General features: G+C 42.6%; 1 protein-coding gene across 1 annotated transcript in view; it reads right to left on the minus strand.

Annotated features, from left to right (window-relative positions):
- LOC142652534 (uncharacterized) overlaps positions 1–23,418 on the minus strand; it is a 143,743-nt gene that overhangs the window by 17,627 nt on the left and 102,698 nt on the right. The window contains exons 13-19 of the mRNA XM_075828179.1: positions 23,058–23,096; positions 21,474–21,554; positions 15,104–15,142; positions 13,547–13,627; positions 10,413–10,451; positions 2,900–2,941; positions 1,641–1,721 (exon numbers count right to left, since the gene is read on the minus strand). Of these exons, the coding sequence (XP_075684294.1) occupies positions 1,641–1,721; positions 2,900–2,941; positions 10,413–10,451; positions 13,547–13,627; positions 15,104–15,142; positions 21,474–21,554; positions 23,058–23,096 (402 nt within the window). The remainder of the gene's footprint in view (positions 1–1,640; positions 1,722–2,899; positions 2,942–10,412; positions 10,452–13,546; positions 13,628–15,103; positions 15,143–21,473; positions 21,555–23,057; positions 23,097–23,418) is intronic.

The following is a 23,418-nucleotide window of genomic DNA, read 5'->3' on the forward strand; positions in this document are numbered from 1 at the left end:
GATGGTAAAATGCGGTAAATATATAATAATCCGCAGATAAGTGGCCAGTGTCGCACTGAAAAATAGTGCCCAATCTTATCCGCTTTTGGAACGCTCTAAACATTTTGTCACTTTATTCTGAGAGCAAGAACATATATATTTTTTCTCCACCGGTGCGGGGTGAGGGCTTATATGTTACAGAACTATCTGTATATTTCATTGTTACCATTTTGGGGCACACGTGATATTTTGAACGCATTTTATTCTATTTTTTGACAAGCAAGATGACCAAAAACCATCAACTCTGACCATGGTTTTTTCTTTATTTTACAGTGTTCACCGTGGGCCCAATTTTACTTTATTCTGCGGGTCGATACGATTACTGCGTAAATAGTAAATAGTTTTTTCTGTTTTGTAGTATTAGCACAATAAAATCCCTTTTTAATTTATTTTTGTATCACCATATTCTAAGAGCCATAATTTTTTTATGTTTGCGTAAACAAGGCTGAGTAAGGGCTTGTTATTTGCAGGACGGGTTGTAATTTTTATTGGTACTATTTTGGGGTACATGCGGATTTCTGATCACTTTTTGTTCTATATTTTGGAAGGGGTGGTGACCAAAAATTGGCGATTCTGGCATTGTTTTTTTTTTGCGATCACCGTGCAGGAAAAACAACATTGTAGTTTGGGTCGTTACGGACGCAGTGTTACCAAATATGTGTACTTGGTTTTAAACGGTTTCATTTATTTTCCTATAATAAAAGATTATAGGAAAAAAGGCAGTTCTTAATTTAACGTAACTTTTTTTTTTGTCCCACTAGAGGACTTGAAGGCCTGAACCTCATCTTTATTCTAATACGTTACACTACCCACATACTACAATGCATTACAGCTGTCAGTTATTCACTGACAGCAAGCCTATTACAATCCGTAGGTGGCAGACCAGGAGGCCACTGTTTGCCTCCGGTTGCCATAGCAACAATCGGCATCCCTGTGAACACATCGCAGCGATGCAGATCTGCTGAAAAACACTAAGATACCACGATCGCTTTTGATCACAGCATCTAAAGTGTTAATGGCAGGGATCGGAGCTAGCTCCGTTCCCTGTCGTTACAGCAAAGAGTCAGCTGTAACATACAGCTGACATCCTTTGGCTGATGGCGCAGGCTCAGCGTCTGAGCCCGTAGCCATTTTTTATCTGCGGTCTGAAGCCTTTTAGGCCCCGCCCAGACAGCCTCCATGCTTGGCAGACAGGAGGCTATTGTTAGGCCTCCATTTGCAAACTCTTTTTGCCTACTGATTGACCAATCACAGCAATTGCGGGCGGCGCCGCGATTGGTCCCCCAACGAGTCCCAGTGGCTACCGGCTGTCTGTGACAACCCATACCACTGTTCGGTCACCATGTCGACATGGTGACAGAAAAGCACCATGACGTACCTACTTCATGGTGCCTTAATGCAGGACAAACCATGGCATACAGTTGCGTTAAGGGGTTAATACCGTTTTAAGCTCTGAATTTTAGGCAAAAGTTGCCGCATATTGCTGGGTAGTTCTCTCAATATGTCTGTGCTACAGTTTATTTAAACACATCCTATGCGGTTTGCTTTTAGACTTGGTTGACAGAAGACCTACAAAATTCGGCACTGGACTGAACACTTACCAATGAGAGGCTCCCTGTCTGCTCTGGAAACATAATCTTTTAACGTTGCAATGTATCTTCCACTGCTATCAGGAATGGGACCTGTAAAATAATCAAACAACTATAACCAGATGGAAAAATTATATGGTTATATATGTTTAGCCCGTTAACAACGTTCTTGACCGTATTTTAAAAGGCCATATTATACACAACATTTGCACTACAGTACAGTGTTTTTATTGCATCTGTGGTAACTATTTTACATATGCCATCATTGCCTTTAAAGGATATGGTCAGTGACTTTATGCTGCTGAAGGAGGAGCAAAAGGGGGGGGGGGGGGGGTCAGCGCATAAATACGCCAGACGCTTTCCTCCCAGTGCGATGCGAGGACTGCAACTTTCTAAATGTAAGTTCCCAAAAACACAGACCTAAGTGACAGACTGCTAAACAGAGTGTCTGTCACTGACCTTAGAGTCACTGACAGGTTCCCTTCAAGGGTGTTTCAAGCTCACTTTTAATAATATGAACAATGTTAAGAAAACAATCTTTTCCGGACATATTAAACAAAAGGTATAGCTATAGTATATGATACAATTTTACACAGTTTTGTGCTGTAGCTTAGGTACCATCATTTGCATTTCAAAAGGAACACAAAGCTAAATCGTGTTGTCTGCTATAGTGAGCTTCTTCCCATTTTACCATGTGATGGGCTGTATCTTTAAAAACTCTAACTAATAACTGACAAAATTACATATATGTTTGACACATTATAAATGTGCGGATTAAAAACAATATAAAAATATTGTAAACAAAGATTAAAGGGATTGTCCAACAAAGGACATTTATTACCTATCCACAGAATAGGTGATAAATGTCGGCTTGCTGTGGGTCCAACCAATAACTAGAACGGGGGTCCCGAGCCCCTCATTCCTCCTCATTGCACAACCGCAGTGAGGAAGATATGAATTGAGCGGCGTCACACATGCGCCATGCCGCTTTATTCAATGTCTATAGGGCCGATAAAATCAGCCGAGTACAGCGCTGGGTCATGTCCGTTGGCCCAAATGCATGGTCTGCAGCGGCAGGGTGTCACCGCTTCATTCAAACTCCTCCTTCACTGCAGCAGTGCAGTGAGGAGAAATGGGGCATCCAGTGATTTATCCCCTATCCATGCAGCATTTGAGACATAACTGGATCAGCAGGTCTGCAGATCCAGTCTTTGAAATCAGAATTATTTTTTTTCCTATGCTGTGAGAAAATGATATAAATATTTCCATACCTGGCTGAACATTCGATACTACTGCATTCCATTTCAGTTGTGCTTGAACATAAAAAAATCAAAAAAAAAAACAGTGTAAGTACCACCACAGATATTGACATTAGTAGAAAATTCTGACTAAAAGACCTTTTCGTATATTTTAGTGTACATTACTTTCTAAAGAATGCTAAGTTAACTTACAACGGTTGTCTGGGCCTTAAATACAGATGCCTATCCGGATAGCCACGTTACATTCATAATGGCTTCAACCCGGCCAGATCAGAATGAAGGGGCCATGGTGCTCATGTCACTCAACTGCAGTACCAAGCACAGTGAAACATATGCAAGCCGCTGTCAGGGTAGAACATTAAGGGGATACAGTGCTCTGAATTCTGATGATCGGCAAGGGTCCCAGGGGTCGAACCCCAATAATAGCTTAACTGAAGTCCCAGAAAACCCCTTTAACATTAGAGCATTTCCCATCATACAGCTTTTGGGAACGAATTATGGCAAAAGCAAACAATAACTTTAGGCCCTGATCACACTGGTATCAGGGCTCCGCTGCCCCTGACAAACATTCTACTTTTTCCACATGGTTTAAATAATAAATAAAATAAGAAAAACAACTGATGGAAGTCGGACAGATCGATAATAAGTTCATAGAATCTGTCCAGATACTTTAGAACTTGTTGGAAAAATAATATTGAATTAGTAAAGGAACCTGAAAAAAAAAAAAAGAAGTACCCATGATGCCAGTGTGAACAGAGCGCTAGACAAAAACATAAATAAATAAAGATTGGTGACGCAGGTCGTGTTGCTCAAGCACTGGTCAAATATTTTCACTTTGAAAAATCTGACACTATCTGTATGTGTATATTCCCATGATTATAAATGCATCCAGTCACCACGTGACTCAGAATTTGGGTAGCTTTATCAAATCTAGTGCAAGGAAAAATGTGGAGCTGTTGCCCATGACAAATCAATCACGTAATTGCTTACATTTGTAAAAAAAAGCCTCAAAATCTGATTGGTTGGGGGCATGGCCTGGACTCCGACAGTAGAAGACGCGTTGCAGGGGAGCTCCTGGAGAGGCCTGTCATCCTCCTCCATCTTCTCTCCTGAACTAATATCAGTCAGCTCCGGCTGCTCTGCTGTGTTCCCGCTACCAGGAGGAATGGTTTGGACGGGAGATTCGGGCCAAGTTCAGCAGGTGGATCCCTGGCCTAGATTTGCGTCCGACGCCAGACTGGAACCAGAGAAGTGTCGTACGACGCAGCGTAGGCCTCTGAAAACAGCCCCCAAGTCTGCCCTAGTGCCTTGCTGCAGGAGGGGGCCAGCGCTAGATGAGCCCTCTGGAGGAGACGACGCTCCAGTGGATGCGGTCGCCATTTTGGGCAGAAGTTCCTTGGAAGCCCCATCTCGCCTCTACACCTGCATGTGGCAGCTACAAGGAGCGGTGAGTGACTTTAGCAGCTTGCTGCTGGCGCTATTGTGGGTACACTAAAACTCTCCTGTGGTCCCTGCTTATACTGCGCAGATGTAATCTGGACATAGTGATGCATGGAGGATCCCCCCCTTCCCTATGCCAATACTTCTGACGTATGTTTGGCTGTGCACTTGGCTGAGTTGTCTCTCTGCTCTTACATAATCCTGCAAATTAGAGTAATTCCATAATGCCCCCTCTAAACAACCTAAAATGACAGATACGATGGATAAATCCACTGGTCCTGCATCTGGGTCACGTACATCACAGCCTTCTAAGGCCTCCACCTCTCCTTCCACACCTGTTTAACCCCCTCCTGAACCGTCCATGTTGGACGTCTTAAAGGGAACATGTCACCAGCATTTCACCTATTAAGCCAGCAATATGAGGTGGAAGTGGGTGAAAAATCTTTCCTATGTTACCGAACATGTATCTTCTAAATAAGCTCTGCACCTTTAGTATTCAGTTTTTTAGTGTTCCTGCACCTTTCTGACATGGAAAATGTGGTGACTGCCTTAATATCAAGGCTCGACATTATTTAAACGCAACAGTCCGCATGGCGGGCTAAATTTGACGACATGGAGAACCGTTTGCGTAGATGTAACGTCTGCTTAGTCGGCCTGCCTGAAGGAGTGGAAAAGCCAGACCCTGCTGCATTCTTGGAAAATTGGCTCAAGTCAACATTTGGGGATACTGCCTTTTCCTCTATGTTCTGTGTGGAACGTGCGCATCGGATCCCGAATAGAGCTCCTCCACCTGGGCCATGCCAAATTTCAAAGACAGACAAATTGCTGGAACTTGCAAGGAAACCGGGGCCTCTAAAAAAACATACCAACCAGGATGTGATAGTCTTTCCTGACTATTGATTGGAGGTACAAAAACAGATGCAGCGATGTACGGAGGCCGGGAAACGTTTGAGGGAGAAGAATAGTCTTTTCTATGGTATACCCCACGAAACTCAGATTGGTGCACAATGGATCTGCAGTATTCACCGACAAACCGGAGGAAGTTTTTGCCTCTGCGGAACATCATGGACACAGATTTATTTGCTCCTGTGTGATCATATCTTCTTATGCTGTAAGTGACTATGACAGTGGGGAAATGCTCTACACCGTGGAACTAACTTTGCTCTTCTATGAAGATTTAGATTTTCCTCTCTAATTTCTTCAGATGTGGTGTGTCGGAAGATATACCAGGACTTGGATATTGTACCGTAATAATCCTGTCTTCCATATCGCAGCTCTATCGAGCCTATTGGGTTTGTTTAAGAATTTTTACTGAATTGTAGTGGAAGCGGGTCGCCCCCTTTTTGCTAATCATTTAAGCATACCTTGTAGTTTTGTTAGTTTTTTGCTACATGCTGCATTTGCGTAGGAAACCTGTCTCAAGTTCGGGTTTTTTAGAGTGGGCTTAGGTTTGTTTCTGCCGTTCATACTGGTCTGCTTATTTATATGTAAATTTTTTGGCAATGTTGACCATTGAACTGATCTTTAAGTGCTGAAGTTGGAAATTCCCAAAGGGGACACAGCCTCTATGTTCCACCCCTGTGTATTATTACCATCCGGGTTTGTTTTGACCTAAATTCCATTCATGGAGAGTTACACCATCTTAAAATTATCTCCTGGAATATGCAGGGACTTGATGACCAATTTAAAAGGTCCTTAGTCTTTCATTTTCTCTCCACATACAACCCGCAGGTCATACTTTTATTTTTTATTTTTTACAAGAGACCCCTTTACTTGGTCCCAAATTGCATGCTCTTGCACGACCATGGGTCAGACCTGGTTTTCATGCTCCTTATTCTAATTACTCCAGCGGGGTCTCTTTGCTGGTCCACAAATTATTGCAATGTAATTTTACATCGGTTAAAACGGATCCTAAGGGGAGGTTCAGTGTTTTGTCATGTCAGATCTATTTTACATAGTTTAGTATAGTTAATGTCTATAATCCCCCTCCGGCCACTGTACAACTACTCTCTGATATAATGCTGCTGGTAGCGGAGTTTGGTCCTGCTCCTCTTCTGCTTCTCTGGGATTTTAATCTTTTGATGTGCTCTAATTTAGATAAACTGGGGGGGTGTCACGGGCTGTGACACGCCCTTAGCTAACTGGGCTGCAACATATTAAAGGAAATGTGGCGTGCTCGCTACCCTCATTCTATAGCTTGTTCGTACCACTCACCCGCCTATAGGTCCTTTTCCAGAACGGATTTAGCGTTTGGAAATGACGCTTCTCTGGTATTTATAATGGACGCACAGTACCTCCCTTGGGGAATTTCAGACCACTCCTCCATCACGATCACCTTGGGATTACCTGAAGTTGCAAGGCATAAAATCTGGAGATGGAGTCCCCTATGGGTCTCTTGTGCGGGTGCAACCTCTCTGGAAAAATTAGATTTTTGGATTATTAATTCATGTTCAACTGATAGCAACCTAGCATGGAACGCCTTTAACTCATATACCAGAGTGGTGATTATACGGGCAACATCTTCACATAGGAGGAGCCTGGCTGAACAACTAATCTTTATAGAGATTGGTCTGGTTGTGGCTCCGGAGGAATATCTCAGGACTAGAGACTCCTCGGCCTTTACTGCCTTCTCAGCAAAGCAACGTGAATATACCCTTTTATTAACGGCGCTCACCATAAAGAAACCGTTGTACTCCCAACAGAGGATTTTTGAGCAAGGGGTGAAAATGGTCTTTTGTTGGCTTACTTGCCTAGAGAGGACACCACCCTGAACCCCATTTTGAAAGTCACATCTGGTACTGGGATGCCGGTTAGTGACCCTCTGACCATTAATGACCCTCTAACCATTAATGACACTTTTGCTAAATTTTACGTGGATTTATACTCCCCTAAAGTCTCAAATAATCCATCTGAGCTGGAGACATACTTAGACACTATTGTATTCCCCACTCTGGATGGGGAGGATGTGGATTTGCTGGCAGCTGACATGACTATAGAAGAAATTACTGAGGCTATTCGCTCCTTTCCAAAAAGGAAAACCCCAGGTCTAGATGATTTGCCCATAGAGTGGTATAAATTGCATGTTGAACTAATTGCACCTCATTTGCTCAACCTTTTTCAATCCTTCAATGGGAATGATACCCTCACCCCTTCCATGAGAGAGGCTCTTCTAGTGTTGATCCCCAAACCCTGTAAAGATCCTACAGATTGTGGCACGTACAAACCTATTTCACTCCTCAAATGTGATATTAAAATACTGGCAATGCGTGTGCAAAAAATAATTTCTTATCCGATTCATCCAGACCAATCTGGTTTCATGCCAGAGAAGGCCACAGATGTTAATCCTTCAAAGGCTCTCCACTAACCTATCATCTACTGTAGGGTCAAGTGGCTGCAGGGTCGTGGCCTCCTTGGGCCTTCGAGAAGGAATTTAACTTGGTAGAGTGGTCTTATCTGTGGTCTGTGCTAGGTAAATTTGGATCCAGGTTTATCCGATGGATGCCGTTTTTATACTGCCAACCTATAGCGAGTGTTAAAACGAATTGTCACATCTCCTCCATTCACACTTGCCCGAGGGACTAGACAAGATTTCCCACTATCCCCTTCCCTCTTTGCATTGGCCATTGATCCATTAGCAGTAGCTATAAAAGCCTCGCCTGATATAAAGGGTTTTGAGTTGGGTGAAAGTGAGTAACGGGTCTCTCTCTACGCAAATGATACAATACTATTCCTGAATGATCAAGGTCCATCTTTGCAGGGTATGTTGTCTCTATTTGATTTATTTACGTTCTTCTCTGGCCTCCGTGTGTATTGATCAAAATCTTTCATAATGGCGATAGACATTGCGGCTAGAGCGACTGTACTTCCTTCTGCATTACAATGGGCAGATAAATGTACTTATATGGGTATAGTGAACAGCTTATATATTGGTATCTTTATACCGGATATCACTTTTTTGGTATAACGCCTTCAAACAGACTTTGATAGATCGAAACACCTCCCCCTTATAGTTACATGCAAAATTAATTTGTTGAAGGTGAAGTCCTTACCGAGATTCTTAGATCGCTATCACAATTCTCCAGTGTGGTTTCCGTTATCCCTGTATTCAAACATTGACTAGGATCTTATATGGTCAGGGGGTACTCCTAGAATCGCTCTAGGCACACTACAGTTGCCTAATGGGCAGGGTAGACTGGCCCTCGCAAATTTATACCTCTACTTTCTTGCCAGCCAACTGGTGTATTTTTGGTAATGGTTCACCCATAGACACTTTAATCCCTGTACTAAGCTGGAAGCTTCACTCCTCGGTTCCTATAAAGCCCTGGTAAAATCTAGAAATAGACAGGCCCCCACTCCGGGACACATACAATCCCATGAAAACTACTCTAAAGTTCTGGCAAAGATCTTTATTGCTCTGATTCAGTAGAAGAGTCCTGGTCACCTAGGACAACACTCTTGTATAACCCACTTCTGCCGCAGTTGAGGGGTCTCCCTAACTTTAGTGAATGGGCAACCCTGGGTATATTGATGTCGGAGGATGTAGTAGTAAAAGATAAAGTAGCTAGTTTTGCACAACTTTGATCCAAACACCAGGTCCCGCTATTTCCAGCTTAGACATGCCCTCTGGTCGCAACTTACGGGATATAGCAGACTTTGTACGTCCCCGATAGATGATTGGGTGACACAGGAAATATTGGCTAAACCACTATCCACACTTTAGAGGCAGTTAACGGTATCTTCTAAAAAAAACTTGAGCCTTGGATTGTTGGTCTCAGACTCTTTCCTCTTTATCTACGGACGATCAGAAGGAAATGCTGTCCACTCGAACAGGTCCCTTGATATCTACCATGGACTGACTTATTCAATTAAAATTTTTCCACCAAATTTACTAAACCCCTTCCAAATTATTTAAGATGGGACGTATATACACACACGTTCTGGGAATGTCCGATTATTAATAATTTCTGGTCTGAGGTATTAGAATTACTTGAGTTTAAAGTCGGACTCCCTCGAATACTTTATCTAAGAACGTGTCTTATTGTTTGTAGAAGAAATTATATCTACTGTTGCCATTAGATCTCTCATGACACTCTTCTTGTTCTATGCTAAAAAGACTACACTCCTGCATTGGAAAAATCCAAAGGTTCCTACATTGTCAGAATGGATTGCACTGGGTAATCCTACCTTGCCACTCTTTAAGCTTACTTAAGAAGCACGTGGGTGTCCTGATAAATTTCTTTAAGTATGGAGCCCCTGTATAGCCAGCCCTCATACTAGCTCATAGTTTGCTATTGCTCAGATTTCTTGGGTCTGGAATTGTCTGACATCTCTCTGCAGTGCCCCGTTCCTCCATTAACTGCTGCTATTGACTGGTACACACAAAATTTTCTTCTGGTAATAAAAGGCTGTTAATTTAGTTTTGGTTTTCAGTTATATATACGGATATGCAAAGTAATATATCTATGTTTTATGTTACAAAGTGACCTTGTGCGCTTGGTAATACTATGCTATTTGCAGTATGTTACACGGTTTTATACTTCCCCATTTTGATATGAGGTCTTAATAAAGCTACATTTGAAAAAAAAGAAGAAAATCTGATTGGTTGCTATAGGCAACTTTTTCAATATTCCCATGAACTAGTTTCAATAAAGCTCCCTAATTGAGTTGGGTTTCCAGAACACCAAAAATGTTAAGCAGCACATTCCTCCTCACTACACAACCGCAGTGAGGAAGATATGAATTAAGCGGTATCACATATCCGACATGCTGCTTTATTCAATGTCTATAGGGCCGATAAAATCAGCCGAGTAAAGTACTGCCGTGAGGAATGGGGTACCCAGTGATTAGACATTTATCCCCTATCTTGTGGATAAGTGATAAACATCCTTTGTGGGGCTACCTCTTTAATACTTGACATGGGTGCAGTCTGTGGCCATGACACAACTTTTGCATCACTATGTAGCCTCCATAGCACTTACCATAATGCAGCATTTGAGGCATAGAACTAGATCAGCAGATCCAGATTTTAAAAGAGGATTTTTTTTTCTTTCTATCATGTGAGAAAGTAATATAAATATTTCCATACCTGGCTGAACATTCGCTGCTGCATTCCCTTTCGGCATTGCTTGAACATAAAAAATAAATTAAAAAAATGTAAGTACCACCACAGATATTAGCATTAGTAGAAAGCTCTGACTAAAAGTCCTGTTCGTATATTTTAGTGTACAACATTACATTCTAAAGAATGCGAATAGTTAACTTACAACAGATATTGACATTACTAGAAAATTCTGACTAATAGTGAACTTACTTCTGGTATCAGCTGAAGTGTTTGCCTCCTATGACACTAAGCGAAGACTGAATAGCTCAGTGTCTTAGGGCAGGATATAGCCTGTAGTGGGGAGTCCCTTTTATTTCCCAATGTCAAGCCTCCTAAAGGCAACAGCATATACCCATGGTCCGTGTCCCCCAATGTAAAAAACAAGAAAGTAACTTTTAGATTTGTTTTTGGATGACTGGGCAAAATCTCTGATCTGCTATGGCCATTATTGAGAAGTCTGGATATCTCTGCGGCCTGACAATTAATTGGAATATATTAACAATTCTCCCGTTGCAGCCTCATAATGACTTCTATCAAGGAGACCGTCCGCCTTAAAATGGTTTCCACCCTCAAATACTTAGGGATTCAGGTCCTAGCTTCGGCCACTGATTATCACTTGTTCAACCCACAGCCCTTGCTCCTAAAATTTCAGCAAAAATTGGTTCAAATTGCCTTTAACTGTTAGGGTATGTGCACACGATAACTGCATTTCCGTCTGAAATTACGGAGCTGTTTTCAGGAGAAAACAGCTCCTTAATTTCAGAAGCAATTGCATGTACTCGCGTTTTGCGAGGCGTCAATTACGGCCGTAATTTGGAGCTGTTCTTCATTGGAATCAATGAACGACGGCTCAAATTACGTCTCAAGAAGTGTCCTGCACTTCTTTTGACGAGCCGTCTTTTTTTACGCGTCGTCGTTTGACAGAGACGCGTAAATGACAGGTCGTCGGCACAGTATGTCGGCAAACCCATTTAAATGAATGGGCAGAGGTTTGCCGACGTATTGGAGCCGTATTTTCAGACGTAAAACGCCTCGTTTACGTCTGAAAATAGGTCGTGTGAACCCAGCCTTATTGGCAGAGCCAAATTTGTTCAAAATGTTTATATGTTGCTCACAACTTTATATTTGCTTTAGAATGCCCAAATTCGGCTTCCCATGAAACATTTCCATAAAATATACAATATATGCAATTTTCCACGATCTTGTCTGTAAGGGTATGTGCACACAACCTATTTTCAGACGTAATGGAGGCGTTTTACGCCTCGAATTACGCCTGAAAAGACGGCACCAATACGTCTGCAAACATCTGCCCATTGCTTGCAATGGGTTTTACAATGTTCTGTGCAGACGAGGTGTAATTTTATGCGTCGCTGTCAAGACAGCGCGTAAAATTACGCCCCGTGTCGAAGAAGTGCAGGACACTTCTTGGGACGTATTTGGAGCCGTTTTTCATTGACTCCAATGAAGAACAGCTCCAATTACGTCCGTAAAAGACGCCGCAAAAAATGTGAGTACATGCAAAAACGTCTGAAATTCAGCTGTTTTCTCCTGAAAACAGCTCCCTAATTTCTGACGTATTTTGCGTTGTCGTGTGAACATACCCTAGGAGAATTATTCCCGAGACTCAAACTTGACATTTTGCAGAGATATAAGGAAGATGGGGGGGATTGGCCATCCCTAATCCTTCATACTTTGCTACTTAATTGCAACATCTGCAGAGATGAGGAGAACATTTACTAAATGTGTCTTCGGGAAGAATTTTAAAATGTGCAGTTTTTGTAGATATTGGTGGTGGGGGGGATGGGGGAGAGTATTGGACTTGATCCGATGCTTTGTATTTTTAGGGTATGTAACTAAAGTACCGGTGATGGAAAGTCATAGTTTACCATACTTTGACTGCTGTAGCAAGCCATGAAATTAACAGGCTTTCAATGGAAAGTTGTTTTACCCTTCTATTTTTTTTTTTTTTTACACCATACACCGATCATAAATAATGTTATACATTTGTTGTACAGGTTGTTACGGTCGTGGCGGTACCAAATATGTCTATATTATTTCAAGTTTTGGGAATTTTATTTTAAAAAGTTTATTTATTGTAAAAAATGGGTATTTGTGCAATTTTTTTTATTTAACATTATTTTTTTTTTTTAATTAAAGTGAACTTTTTTCTTAATCCCATAGAGGGATTTTTCATTTTGATTTTTTAACTGTAATGTACTGGCATATATCTACATGCCAGCACATTAGCCTTTGTACTAATTGTACACAGGCAGTTGTTAGGGCATACTTCAGTATTCCCTAACAGGAAATATGGTCAGACAGCCCTGGGGTCCTTCAATGGACCATAGGCTGTCTGGCCATACAAGTTATGGGCTTTGGTCGCATCACAGGGATTTTCAATGCCGCGATTAGCTTTGATTGCGGAATTCAAGGGGTTAACTGCAGAGAAAAGATGCTTCTCTTCTCTCAGCCGTTAGAGCAGGCCTGTGGATTACAACCGTTGCCCCGCCACTGTTCGCGTGTGGGCACAGCTGTCACACAGGACGAGAATGCTCGTCCTAATGCGAGAAGTACCCGCCATTCAGGATGAGTATTCTCGACCTGTGTAGGCAAGCAGTTAAAAAACATTTATGTTGTGACGTGTACAATATAAAGATTGTGCTGGCAGATTCTCTTTGAAGCTCAGAACCAAGATGGAATAAAGGTGCTCTTACACCAGACAGATCAATGATCGCCGCTCGTTTGCTCCTGTCATAAGGAGCTAGTATGGGGATGAGCACTCATTACTCAGATTTTCCTCATAATTGGCCAGCGTAAAAGGGCCTGTAGACTGTGCCATACTCAGGGAGTGGTTTTGAAGAGGGATTGTTTTTTTTGTATTGCAAACCTGTGAAAAGGTTTAATAAAAACGTATCTGCTAAAAAAAAAAAAAAAAATTACTAACATTAATACCTTTTTAAGCTCTGAATTCTAGGCAAAGGTTGCCGCATATTGGAGGGTAATTGTCTCAATATGTCTGTGCTACAGTTTATTTAGACAAATCCTGTGTGATTTGCTTATAGATTTGATTGTCAGTAGACATACAAAATTCAGTACTTGGCACCGGACTGAACACTTACCAATGAGAGGCTCCCGGTCTGCTCTGGATACATAATCTTTTAACGGTGCAATGTATCTTCCACTGTTACCAGGAATGGGTCCTGTAAAATAACAAATCAACTGTAACCAGATGGACAAAATAGATGGTTATATACGGTTAGCCCTTTAACAACGCTCTTTACCGTATTTTAAAAGGCCATATTATACACATTTCCACTACAATACAGTGTTTTTATTGCATCTGTGGTAACACAATTTTACATTTGACTTCATTGCCTTTACAGGATTAAAAGGAACTTTGACTTTATGCTGCTGGAGGAGGAAGGGACAGGGGGGGGGGGGGTGTGTCAGCTCATGTATATGCCAGACTCTTTCCTCCCAATGCGATGCGAGGACTGCAACATTCTAAATGTAAGTTCCCAAAAATTACAGACCTAAATGACAGACTGCTACAAACAGCGTTTCTGTCACTACTTAAAGCTGCCCTTAGAGATTCACTGACGGGGTGTTTCAAGCTCACTTTTAATAATATGAACAATGTTTAAAAAAAACTAAATCTGTTCCTGACCTATTTAACAAAAGGTATAATAGCTATAGGATAAAATTTTAAGCAGTTTTGTGCTGTAGCTTAGGTACCATCATTTGCATTTCGAAAGGAACACAAAGCTAAATCGTGTTGTCTGCTATGGTGGGCTTCTTCCCATTTTACCATGTGATGGGCTGTATCTTTAAGAACTCTTGTACCAATAACTGACAATCGCATATGCTTGACACATAATAAATGTGCTGATTGTTTACAACGTTTTTATAGGTTTTTTTTTTTTTAAATAAAGATAAAAAAGGATTGTCCCATGAAGGACATTTATCACCTATCCACAGAATAGGTGATAAATGTCTGCTGGCCGTGGGTCCAACCAATAACTAGAATGGGGGTCCTTATCCCCCCATTCCTCCTCACTGCACAACCGCAGTGATGAAGATATGAAGCTGTGTCACACATGAACCATACCGCTTCATTCAATGTCTATAGGGCCAAAGAAGTCAGCAGAGTAAAGCGCTGGGTCATGTCCGTTGGCCCAAAAGGCATGGTCTTCAGCGGCAGGGTGCCACCGCTTCATTCAAACTCCTCCTCACTGCAGTAGTGCAGTAAGGAAAAACAGGGTACCCAGTGATTAAGACAACTATCGCCTACCATGTGGATAGGCGATAAACATTCTTTGTGGGGCAACCTCTTTAATACTTGACATGGGTGCACAGTTAGTGGCTGTGACACAACTTTTGCATCACTATGTAACCTCCGTAACACTTACCATAATGCAGCATTTGAGGCATATAACTAGATCAGCAGGTCTGCAGAACGAGCTTTTAAAAGAATAATTATTTTTTTCCCCTATCATGTTAGAAAATGATATAAATATTTCCATTTTCAGCTATGACTAAGAAGCTTAACTGTTCGAAACTCGTAACCGCGCCTCCCGGGAATGTTTTTACTTTAGATTTATGAATGAAAGTTTGGTTTTTAATGGACAGAGTGCTGGACACCAGCTTCAACAATTCTACCATAAATATTTACATACCTGGCTGAACATTCGCCGCTGTATTCCAATTCGGTTTAGCTGGAACATTAAAAAAAAAAAGGAAAATGTAAGTACCACCACAGATATTAACATTAGTAGAAAATTCTGGATAAAAGACCTTTCCGTTTATTTTATTGTGCAACATTACATTGTAAAGAATGCGAATAGTTAACTTAAAACGGTTGTTTGGGCCTTAAATACAGATGCCTATCCTGATGGTCGTGTTTTATTCGTAATGGTCTAAACCCGGCCAGATCAGAATGAAGGGGCCATGGTGCTCACGGCACTCAACTGCAGTACCAAGCACAGTAGAACATATGCAAGCCACTGCGTCGGGGTAAAACTTTAAGGGATGCATTCCGGTGATCGGCAAGGGTCCCAGGGGTCGGACCCCCAATAATAGCTTAACTGAACTCCCAGAAAAGCCCTCAGATTGATAATAAGTTAATAGAATCTGTCTGGATACTTTAGGACTTGTTGGAAAAAGAATATTGCATCAGTCAAGGAACCGGAAAAAAAAAGTAGTACCCTTGATGCCACGGTTGATACAGTCCACATTTAACTTCACTCTACTGTTTTTGAACAGAACACAGATCTAGCAACTACATGAATAATCACTGGAATCTACAGACACAAAGCAGAACTGGTCTATAGTGGTTTGTTTTTTTCAATCCTATTACATTTATTTATGAATGATATAGAGGATGGGATTAATAGCACTATTTTTATTTTTGCAGATGACACCAAGATATGTAGTAATTTTCAGTCTATGGAAGATGTTCGTGAATTGGAAGTCTGCAATCTAATTTTCGACCCCCGGGACAAAACCACTGAGAGAGCCAGAACATGAGCTTTCGCCCTGACCAAGATCCTGGAAGCCTCGGCTAGAACTGCAAGTGCCGTCCTGGTGATTCGGATAAGCCACAGCCGTGGCATTGTCCGTCTGAACTCTCACCAGGTGTCCGGACAGAGAGAGACTTTAGTCATGTAATGTAAAGTTATTTACTTCTGCTTTTTAACAGTGAAGAAAACGCAGAAAGATGGCTCTCTCAACTCCAGAATGTTGATAGGAAAGGAAGAGTCCTGTGGGGACCAAAGCCCCTGAGCCATGAGCTCCCAAATGGTGCCCCCCCCATCCCTTGAGGCTGGCATCCGTGGAGAGGATCAGTCACTTCATCGGAATGAGAGAGTGCCAACGGGGAATGGCCAGAGAAGTGATCCACAACCAAAGCGAGCAACGGACCGAAAGGAAGAGATTCTCAGATCCAGGGCTTGCAAGGATCTGTCCCACCGGGAGAGGATCTTCCGCTGTAGTGGACGCATGTTGGAAAAAAGGGTGCCACGGAACAGCGGACTTAAAGAAACGCTCTGCAGGGAGGCTGACAAATTCGATTTTATATCCCAAAGAGAATACCTCCTAAACCCAGGTGTCCGAAATGTGAGAGAGCCAGAAGTCCTTTAAAGAGACTCTGTCACCACATTATAAGTGCCCTATCTCCTACATAAGGAGAACGGTGTTGTAATGTAGGTGACACCAGTGCTTTTTATTTAGAAAAACAATCTATTTTTACCACGTTAGGAGCGATTTTAGCTTTATGCTAATGACTTTCTTAATGCCCAACTAGGAGTGTTTTTACTTTAGACCAAGTGGGCGTTGTACAGAGGAGTGTATGACGCTGACCAATCAGCCAAAAAATAAAATATTTGAAGCAGCACAAATCCCGATTTCAGGAGCGGTGTCACGCTGTAAGATCAGACAAACCCAGTCTGACAATGTAATCCTCAGAAAAAGCGTGGTTGAACAGCAGCACACGTCTCCCAAATTTCAATCAATATGTTCTTTTATTGGTCAAACATCCAGTAAAAATGGCAATGTTTCGACCTGTGACAAATGGAGGGTCTTTCTCAAGCTGACCAATCAGCATCATGCACTTCTCTCCATTCATTTAGTCAGCGCAAAGTGACACTGCGTTGTTCACTATGTGCTGTCTTATACGGACACATTAACGTTACTGAAGTGTTTAGACAGTGAATAGTCATTCCTTCCAGCCAGGACGGGATGTCCATTCACAATCCCGATACTCCGGAAAAGTTGCTGTGGTACTTACAGCAGAGCAAGCGTAATCTCGCTGTAAATGACAGGTTACAGCGAGATTACGCTTTGCTCAGAAACGTTACCGAAGTATCGGGATTGTGAAAAGACATCCTGTCCTGGCTGGAGGCAATGTCTATATAATAAAAAGCAATGGCGTCACCTACATTACATCGCCGATCTCCTTATGTAGGAGATAGGGAACTTATAATGTGGTGACACTCTCTAAGTGCAGAAGCCTGCCATTCACTCGAAGCAAGTTGAGTAGAGGCGCACCTCCAGGCGAAAGTGGCCTTGCCAGTTCCTCCCTTTACAGGTGGAGGTCGGGGACGCCAGGAGGGCCAGGTCTTGAAGGAAGGTTTGGCCTTCTGATCCTGGTGAGTCTGCGGCCTGGAGAAAGTGGTGTGAGGGAAGCCACTACAAGAGCGAAAAACACAGACCGGCCTTTTTGGCAGGGGTAGTGCGCTTAGGTCTATTCTAGGAAGATTGGTGCTTTTATCACCCGTGGCTTCCGAGATAATCTTGTCCAACCGAGGCCAAAAGAGACGAGACCCTAAAAAGAGTAGAGCAGTCAGGGATCGCGTCAAGGCTGAATCAGCAGACCAAGCCTAGAGCAAGGTAGTCCTGCGAAGAGAGAGGAATCTGAAGCCCTCGCCCCAGTTGGGCCGCATCAAGGGCAGCTTCGCAGATATACTTGGACGCTTTGGAGATCAGGTGAGATAGATCGGCTAATTCCTGTTGCAGACAACTCGAGAGCAGGTCATGACCGTTTGAGAGCCCATTCAGTGATGGCTCTGCGAACCCAGACAGATGCAGAAATCGGGCGAAGGGCATACAACAAGGCCTCCATAGTAGTTTTAGAAAATCAGCACACGCAGCGATCCAGAGAATCCTTGGTTAGCCGAGAAACCGGGAGGACCTACCGCCGAAGGCCGCACCCATGCGGAAAAAGTGCCCTCTTTGGGGTAGAAAATAGTCAGACGCCTAGAGTGGGCAAACTGCTTGTCCAGGTGTTTCCATTCCTTAAAGACCATGAACTCTAGTTCCGAGTGGGCTGGAAAAAAAGACTGAATGTTGGGGCTTAAGAAAAAAAACATTTGTGCCCGTGGAAGGTGGGAAGAGGGGTAAGAACCCCTACCAATCAAATTCGATAATTTACAGACAAAACCTCTCTAGGAGGAGAGAAGGCACCATACCGGACTTCAGGGCCAGAAACACCTTGCCCACATGGGGAAGGTGAAACAGAAGGTGACGGTGAACATGAAGACAAGTGAGAAGCTCCAGTTCACTTGTGGGGTCGACTACGAGGGGAAGACATGGGTGGGGAGTCCATAGGAGGACAGGCAGAACAGTCTGGCGGATGGGCACACATGCCACGTAAGGTGGAGCGATTAATGTTCGCCAGGTTAACAACCGTCCGGGAAAGGGATGAGCAACACTAGGGGTGGAAAGGATGCAGAGGATGCAGGTATTTGGCTAGGATGTCGGCATGCATCACATAAGGAAGTAGACTAACTACAAGGAAATTTAGTATTTCACTTTGAGCAGGCATACTGAATGACAAAAGGTAGTCTGGCGTGCGCATTCCCCTTTAGGGTCAGATATGGGTATAGTGTTTGTTCCTTAACTTCCATTGAAGTAGTTAAAGCTAAGAAGATCACTCAAACTGCGTAGCCAGGAGCACTCCTAATTAAGTAGTAATGGCTGCTTCACCTAGCGCTGATAGTTTTCCGTCAATTTGACTTCTCTAACACAGTGAGAAAAGGAGTATGCTCCCTTAGGAAAACTGATTCCCGCCTGTAGGCTAAGGCACCAGTAGGGGAGCAAAGGCTGATCCTACCCGCTTTCAAGATGTCAGAAGTCCTCTTGAGGCAAGCAGCAGCTCTGTTCAGGATCTCCTGTGCTCCCAGTAGCATCCGGCCAAATGGAGGATAGACAGGAATGCTGAAGACCCGTTCACAGAGGTCCTCGATTGGCCTCTGACCGTCATGTGAGCAGACCGGCCAGTCAGGAGACATTCCCCATTATAGACTGTGCAGCGTAGCACAAAGAAGCGTCGCCAGCCATAGAATAAAAATAGGGCTAACTGCCCAAAGTGTTCAAGAAGCGCAGAAAGACCAGGAAAAAACCACCAAGGTAAAGGCTGGTCCAGCGGACTGCTACAGTGCACAAGCCAAGGTCCGATTTGGGGGAGAGGGGTTAGTAACACTCACCCCAACTCGATTTCCCAGATAAACGGTGTACCAGGAGCACCGCCTCAGCATTACCGCCTTTACAAAGGGGACACTGATAGAAGAGGTGCTCCCTAGGCTGGTGGGTGACAGAGGAGCTGGCGCTTTTGTCCCGCTTGCCTTCATAGGCAGGTTGGACTACAGTGCATGAGCTTATGAGTGTGCGCCTGCCAAGAAGAAACACAGGTAGACCCTGTGACCTTAGTTCCTCATGATGAAGAGAATAAAATAAATAAAAAATTATTGGTAGAGACTGCTGCTATCAGCTGAAGTGTTTGCCTCCTATGACACTAAGCGAAGACTGAACAGCTCAGTGTCTTAGGGCAGGATATATCCTGTAGGAGGAGTCTTTTTTTTTTTTTTTCTTTTCACAATGTCCAGCCTCCTAGAGGCAACAGCATATACACATGGTCTGTGTCCCCCAATGTAAAAAACAAGCAAGTAACTTTCAGATTTGCTTTTGGGTGACTGGGCGAAATCTCTGATGTCTATCATTGAGAAGTCTGGATATCTCTGCGGCCTGACAATTAATTGGACTAAATTAACTATTATCCTGTTGCAGCCTCATAATGGTTCTTCTATCAAGGAGACTGTCCGCCTTAAAATGGTTTCCACCTTCAAATACTTAGGGATTATCACTCGTTCAACATACATTCCTTGATCTAAAAAATTTCAGCAAAAGATGGTTCAAATTGCCTTTAACGGTTATTGGCCAAGCCAAATTTGATCAGAATGTTTCTCACGCCATAACTTTTATAATGCCTAAATTTGTCTTCCCATGAAACGTTTCCATAAAATATAAGCAATTTTCCATGATGTTGTCTGCAAGAGAAGTATTCCCGAGATTCAAACTTGACAGTTTGCAGAGATCTAAGGAAGATGGGGGATTATTGGCCTTCCCTAATCCTTCATACTTTGCTACTCAACTGCAACACCTGCAGAGATGAGGAGAACCTTTACTAAATGTGTCTTCGGGGAGAATTTCAAAATGCCCCGTTTTCGAATATAGGGGGGTGGGGGTAGGAGGTGGGCGGACGGGGGAGAGTATTGGACTTGATCCAATGCTTTGTACTATTAGGGTATGTAAGTGAAGTACCAGTGACGGAAAGTCATAGTTTACCATACTTTGACTACTGTAGCAAGCCATGAAATTAATGGCCTTTCAATGGAAAGACGTCATACCCTTCTACTATAGCAGAATACGTATGTAGAGTGAATCTTCTTAGGTTGGAGAAATTAGTGTATGAAAACAAAAGAGGAAAGGTAAAGAAGTTTGAAGAAATTCAGGCACTGTGGCTGGATACCCCAGGTCTAGCGCCATTAACTAGATGTCAAATAGCCATTTAATCATTATGAGTTGGATTGGCCGATGATTGGCAGTCGGCTTTCTTTTTCCCCTTAGTGTAAAAAGAATTACTATTTTACAATGAGCGCAGATCCACTAGACAGCTCGTCGACCGGCGTTTCCTTTCTCCTGTCACAAGGAGCTAGTAGGGGAACGAGCGCTCATTACTCCGATTGCTCGTCCCCTTACTTATCATGTTGGCAGCACATCTCCCTGTTTACACAGGGAGATGTGCATCTGACAACGAGAATATTTAACTTTTTTAGAACGATACAATCAGCAGCAAGCAGTTGCTCGTTCATCTGCTGGTAACTGCCCTGTTCACACAGGGCAATTATCGGCAACGAGCATTCTATGAACGGTAGTTTTCTCGGTAATTGGTCAGTGTAAATGGGCCTTTAGACAATGCCATACTAAGTGAGGGTTTTTGAAGAGGAATCACTTTTTTTTTTTTGGTATTGTAAACCTATGAAATGGTTTAATAAAAACGTATTTTATATTAAAAAAAACAAAAAAAAAAAAACAACATTAATACCTTTTTAAGCTCCGAAATCAAGGCAAAAGTTGCCGCATATTGCTGGGTAGTTCTCTCAATATGTCTGTGCTACAGTTTATTTAAACACATCCTATGTGATTTGCTTATAGATTTGGTTGTCAGTAGACATACAATATTCAGTACTTGGCACTGGACTGAACACTTACCAATGAGAGGAACCTTATCTGCTCTGGACATGTAATCTTTTAACGGTGCAATGTATCTTCCGCTGCTATCAGGAATGGGTCCTGTAAAACAACAAATCAACTGTAACCAGATGAACAAATGGTATGGTTATATACGGTTAGCCCGTTAACGTTCTTTACGGTATTTTAAAAGGCCATATTATACACATTTGCACTACGGTACAGTGTTTTTATTGCATCTGTGGTAACACAATTTTACATTTGCCTTTAGAAGATTAAAAGCAACTTATTAGTGACTTTACGCCGCTGGAAGAGGGGGAAAGGGGCGGGGGGGCGGTGTCAGCTCATGTATATGCCAGACTTTTTCCTCCCGATGCGACGAGAGGACTGCAACATTCTAAACGTAAGTTTCGAAAAATCACAGACCTGAAAACAGCGTGTCTCTCACTACTTAACTTAAGGGTGTTTCAAGCGCACTTTTAATAATATAAACAATGTTAAGAAAACGAAATCTGTACCTGACATATTAAATGAAAGGTATAGCTATAGTATACGATACAATTTTACACAGTTTTGTGCTGTAGATAAGGCTCCATCATTTGCATTTCGAAAGGAACACAAACCTAAACTGCTATAGTGAGCCTCTTCCCATTTTACCATGTGATGGGCTGTATCTTTCAAAACTCTTGTACCAATAATGACAAAATCGCATATGTTTGACACATAACAAATGTGCTGATTATTAACAACATTATAAAAATATTGTAAACAAAGATTAAAGGGATTGTCCCACGAAGGACATTTATCACCTATCCACACAATAGGTGATAAATGTCGGCTTGCTGTGGGTCCAAGAAATAACTAGAACGGGGGTCCCTAGCCCCCCATTGCTCCTCCCTGCACAACCGCAGTGAGGAAGATATGAATTAAGCGGTGTCACACATGCGCCATGCCGCTTTATTCAATGTTTATAGGGTTGATGAAATCAGCAGAGTAAACTCTGGGTCATGTTCGTTGGCCCAAAAGACTGACTGCAGCGGCAGGGTGCCACCGCTGCATTCAAACCCCTCCTTCACTGCAGCAGTGATTAGACATTTATTCCATAGGTGATTAATATCCTTCGTGGGGCAACCACTACTGGGAAAACCGATGACCTATACAACGGATAGATTTTTAGTACATGATCTGTGGGGTTCCTATTTAAGTGAATAAGGCAGAGTTGCAGTTTGGCCGCTATGCTATGTACGGAGCCAACTGCTTCCAGCTCCGTACATCGCATAATGGACCATAAAATCCGTTACCCGGAGGCAGCCGGAGCGGCTTAACCGTGCGAAGTCCGGGTTTCGCACCGATGATATACTGATGACCTATCCGGTGGATAGGGTCATCAGTTGTTCAGTAGTGGACAACCCCTTTATTCCTTCACATGGGTGCACAGTCAGTGGCCATGACACCACTTTTGCATCACTATGTAACATTCAATAGAACTTACCATAATGCAGCATTTGAGGCATAGAACTAGATCAGTAGGTCTGCTGATCCAGCTTTTAAAAGAAGAATTATTTTTTTCTATTATGTGACAAAATTATATGAATATTTCCATACCTGGCTGAACATTCACTGCTGCATTCCCTTTCGGTTTTGCTTGAACATAAAAAAAAATTCTAATTAAAAGACCTTTCCGTATATTTTAGTGTACATTACATTCTAAAGAATGCCAATAGTTAACTTACAACGGTTGTCTGGGCCTTAAATACAGATGCCTATCCGGATGGCCGTTTTTTATTCGTAATGGCCTCAACCCGGCGAGATCAGAATGAAGGGGCCATAGTGCTCATGGGACAACTGCTGTTCCAAGCACAGTGAAACATACGCAAGCCACTACGTCGGGGTAAAAATTTGAGGGATGCACCGCTCTTAATTCCGATGATCGGCATGGATCCCAGGGGTCGGACCCCCAATAATA

The sequence above is a fragment of the Rhinoderma darwinii genome, chromosome 5, assembly GCF_050947455.1.
Source record: "Rhinoderma darwinii isolate aRhiDar2 chromosome 5, aRhiDar2.hap1, whole genome shotgun sequence".
NCBI classification, from domain to species: Eukaryota; Metazoa; Chordata; class Amphibia; order Anura; family Rhinodermatidae; genus Rhinoderma; species Rhinoderma darwinii.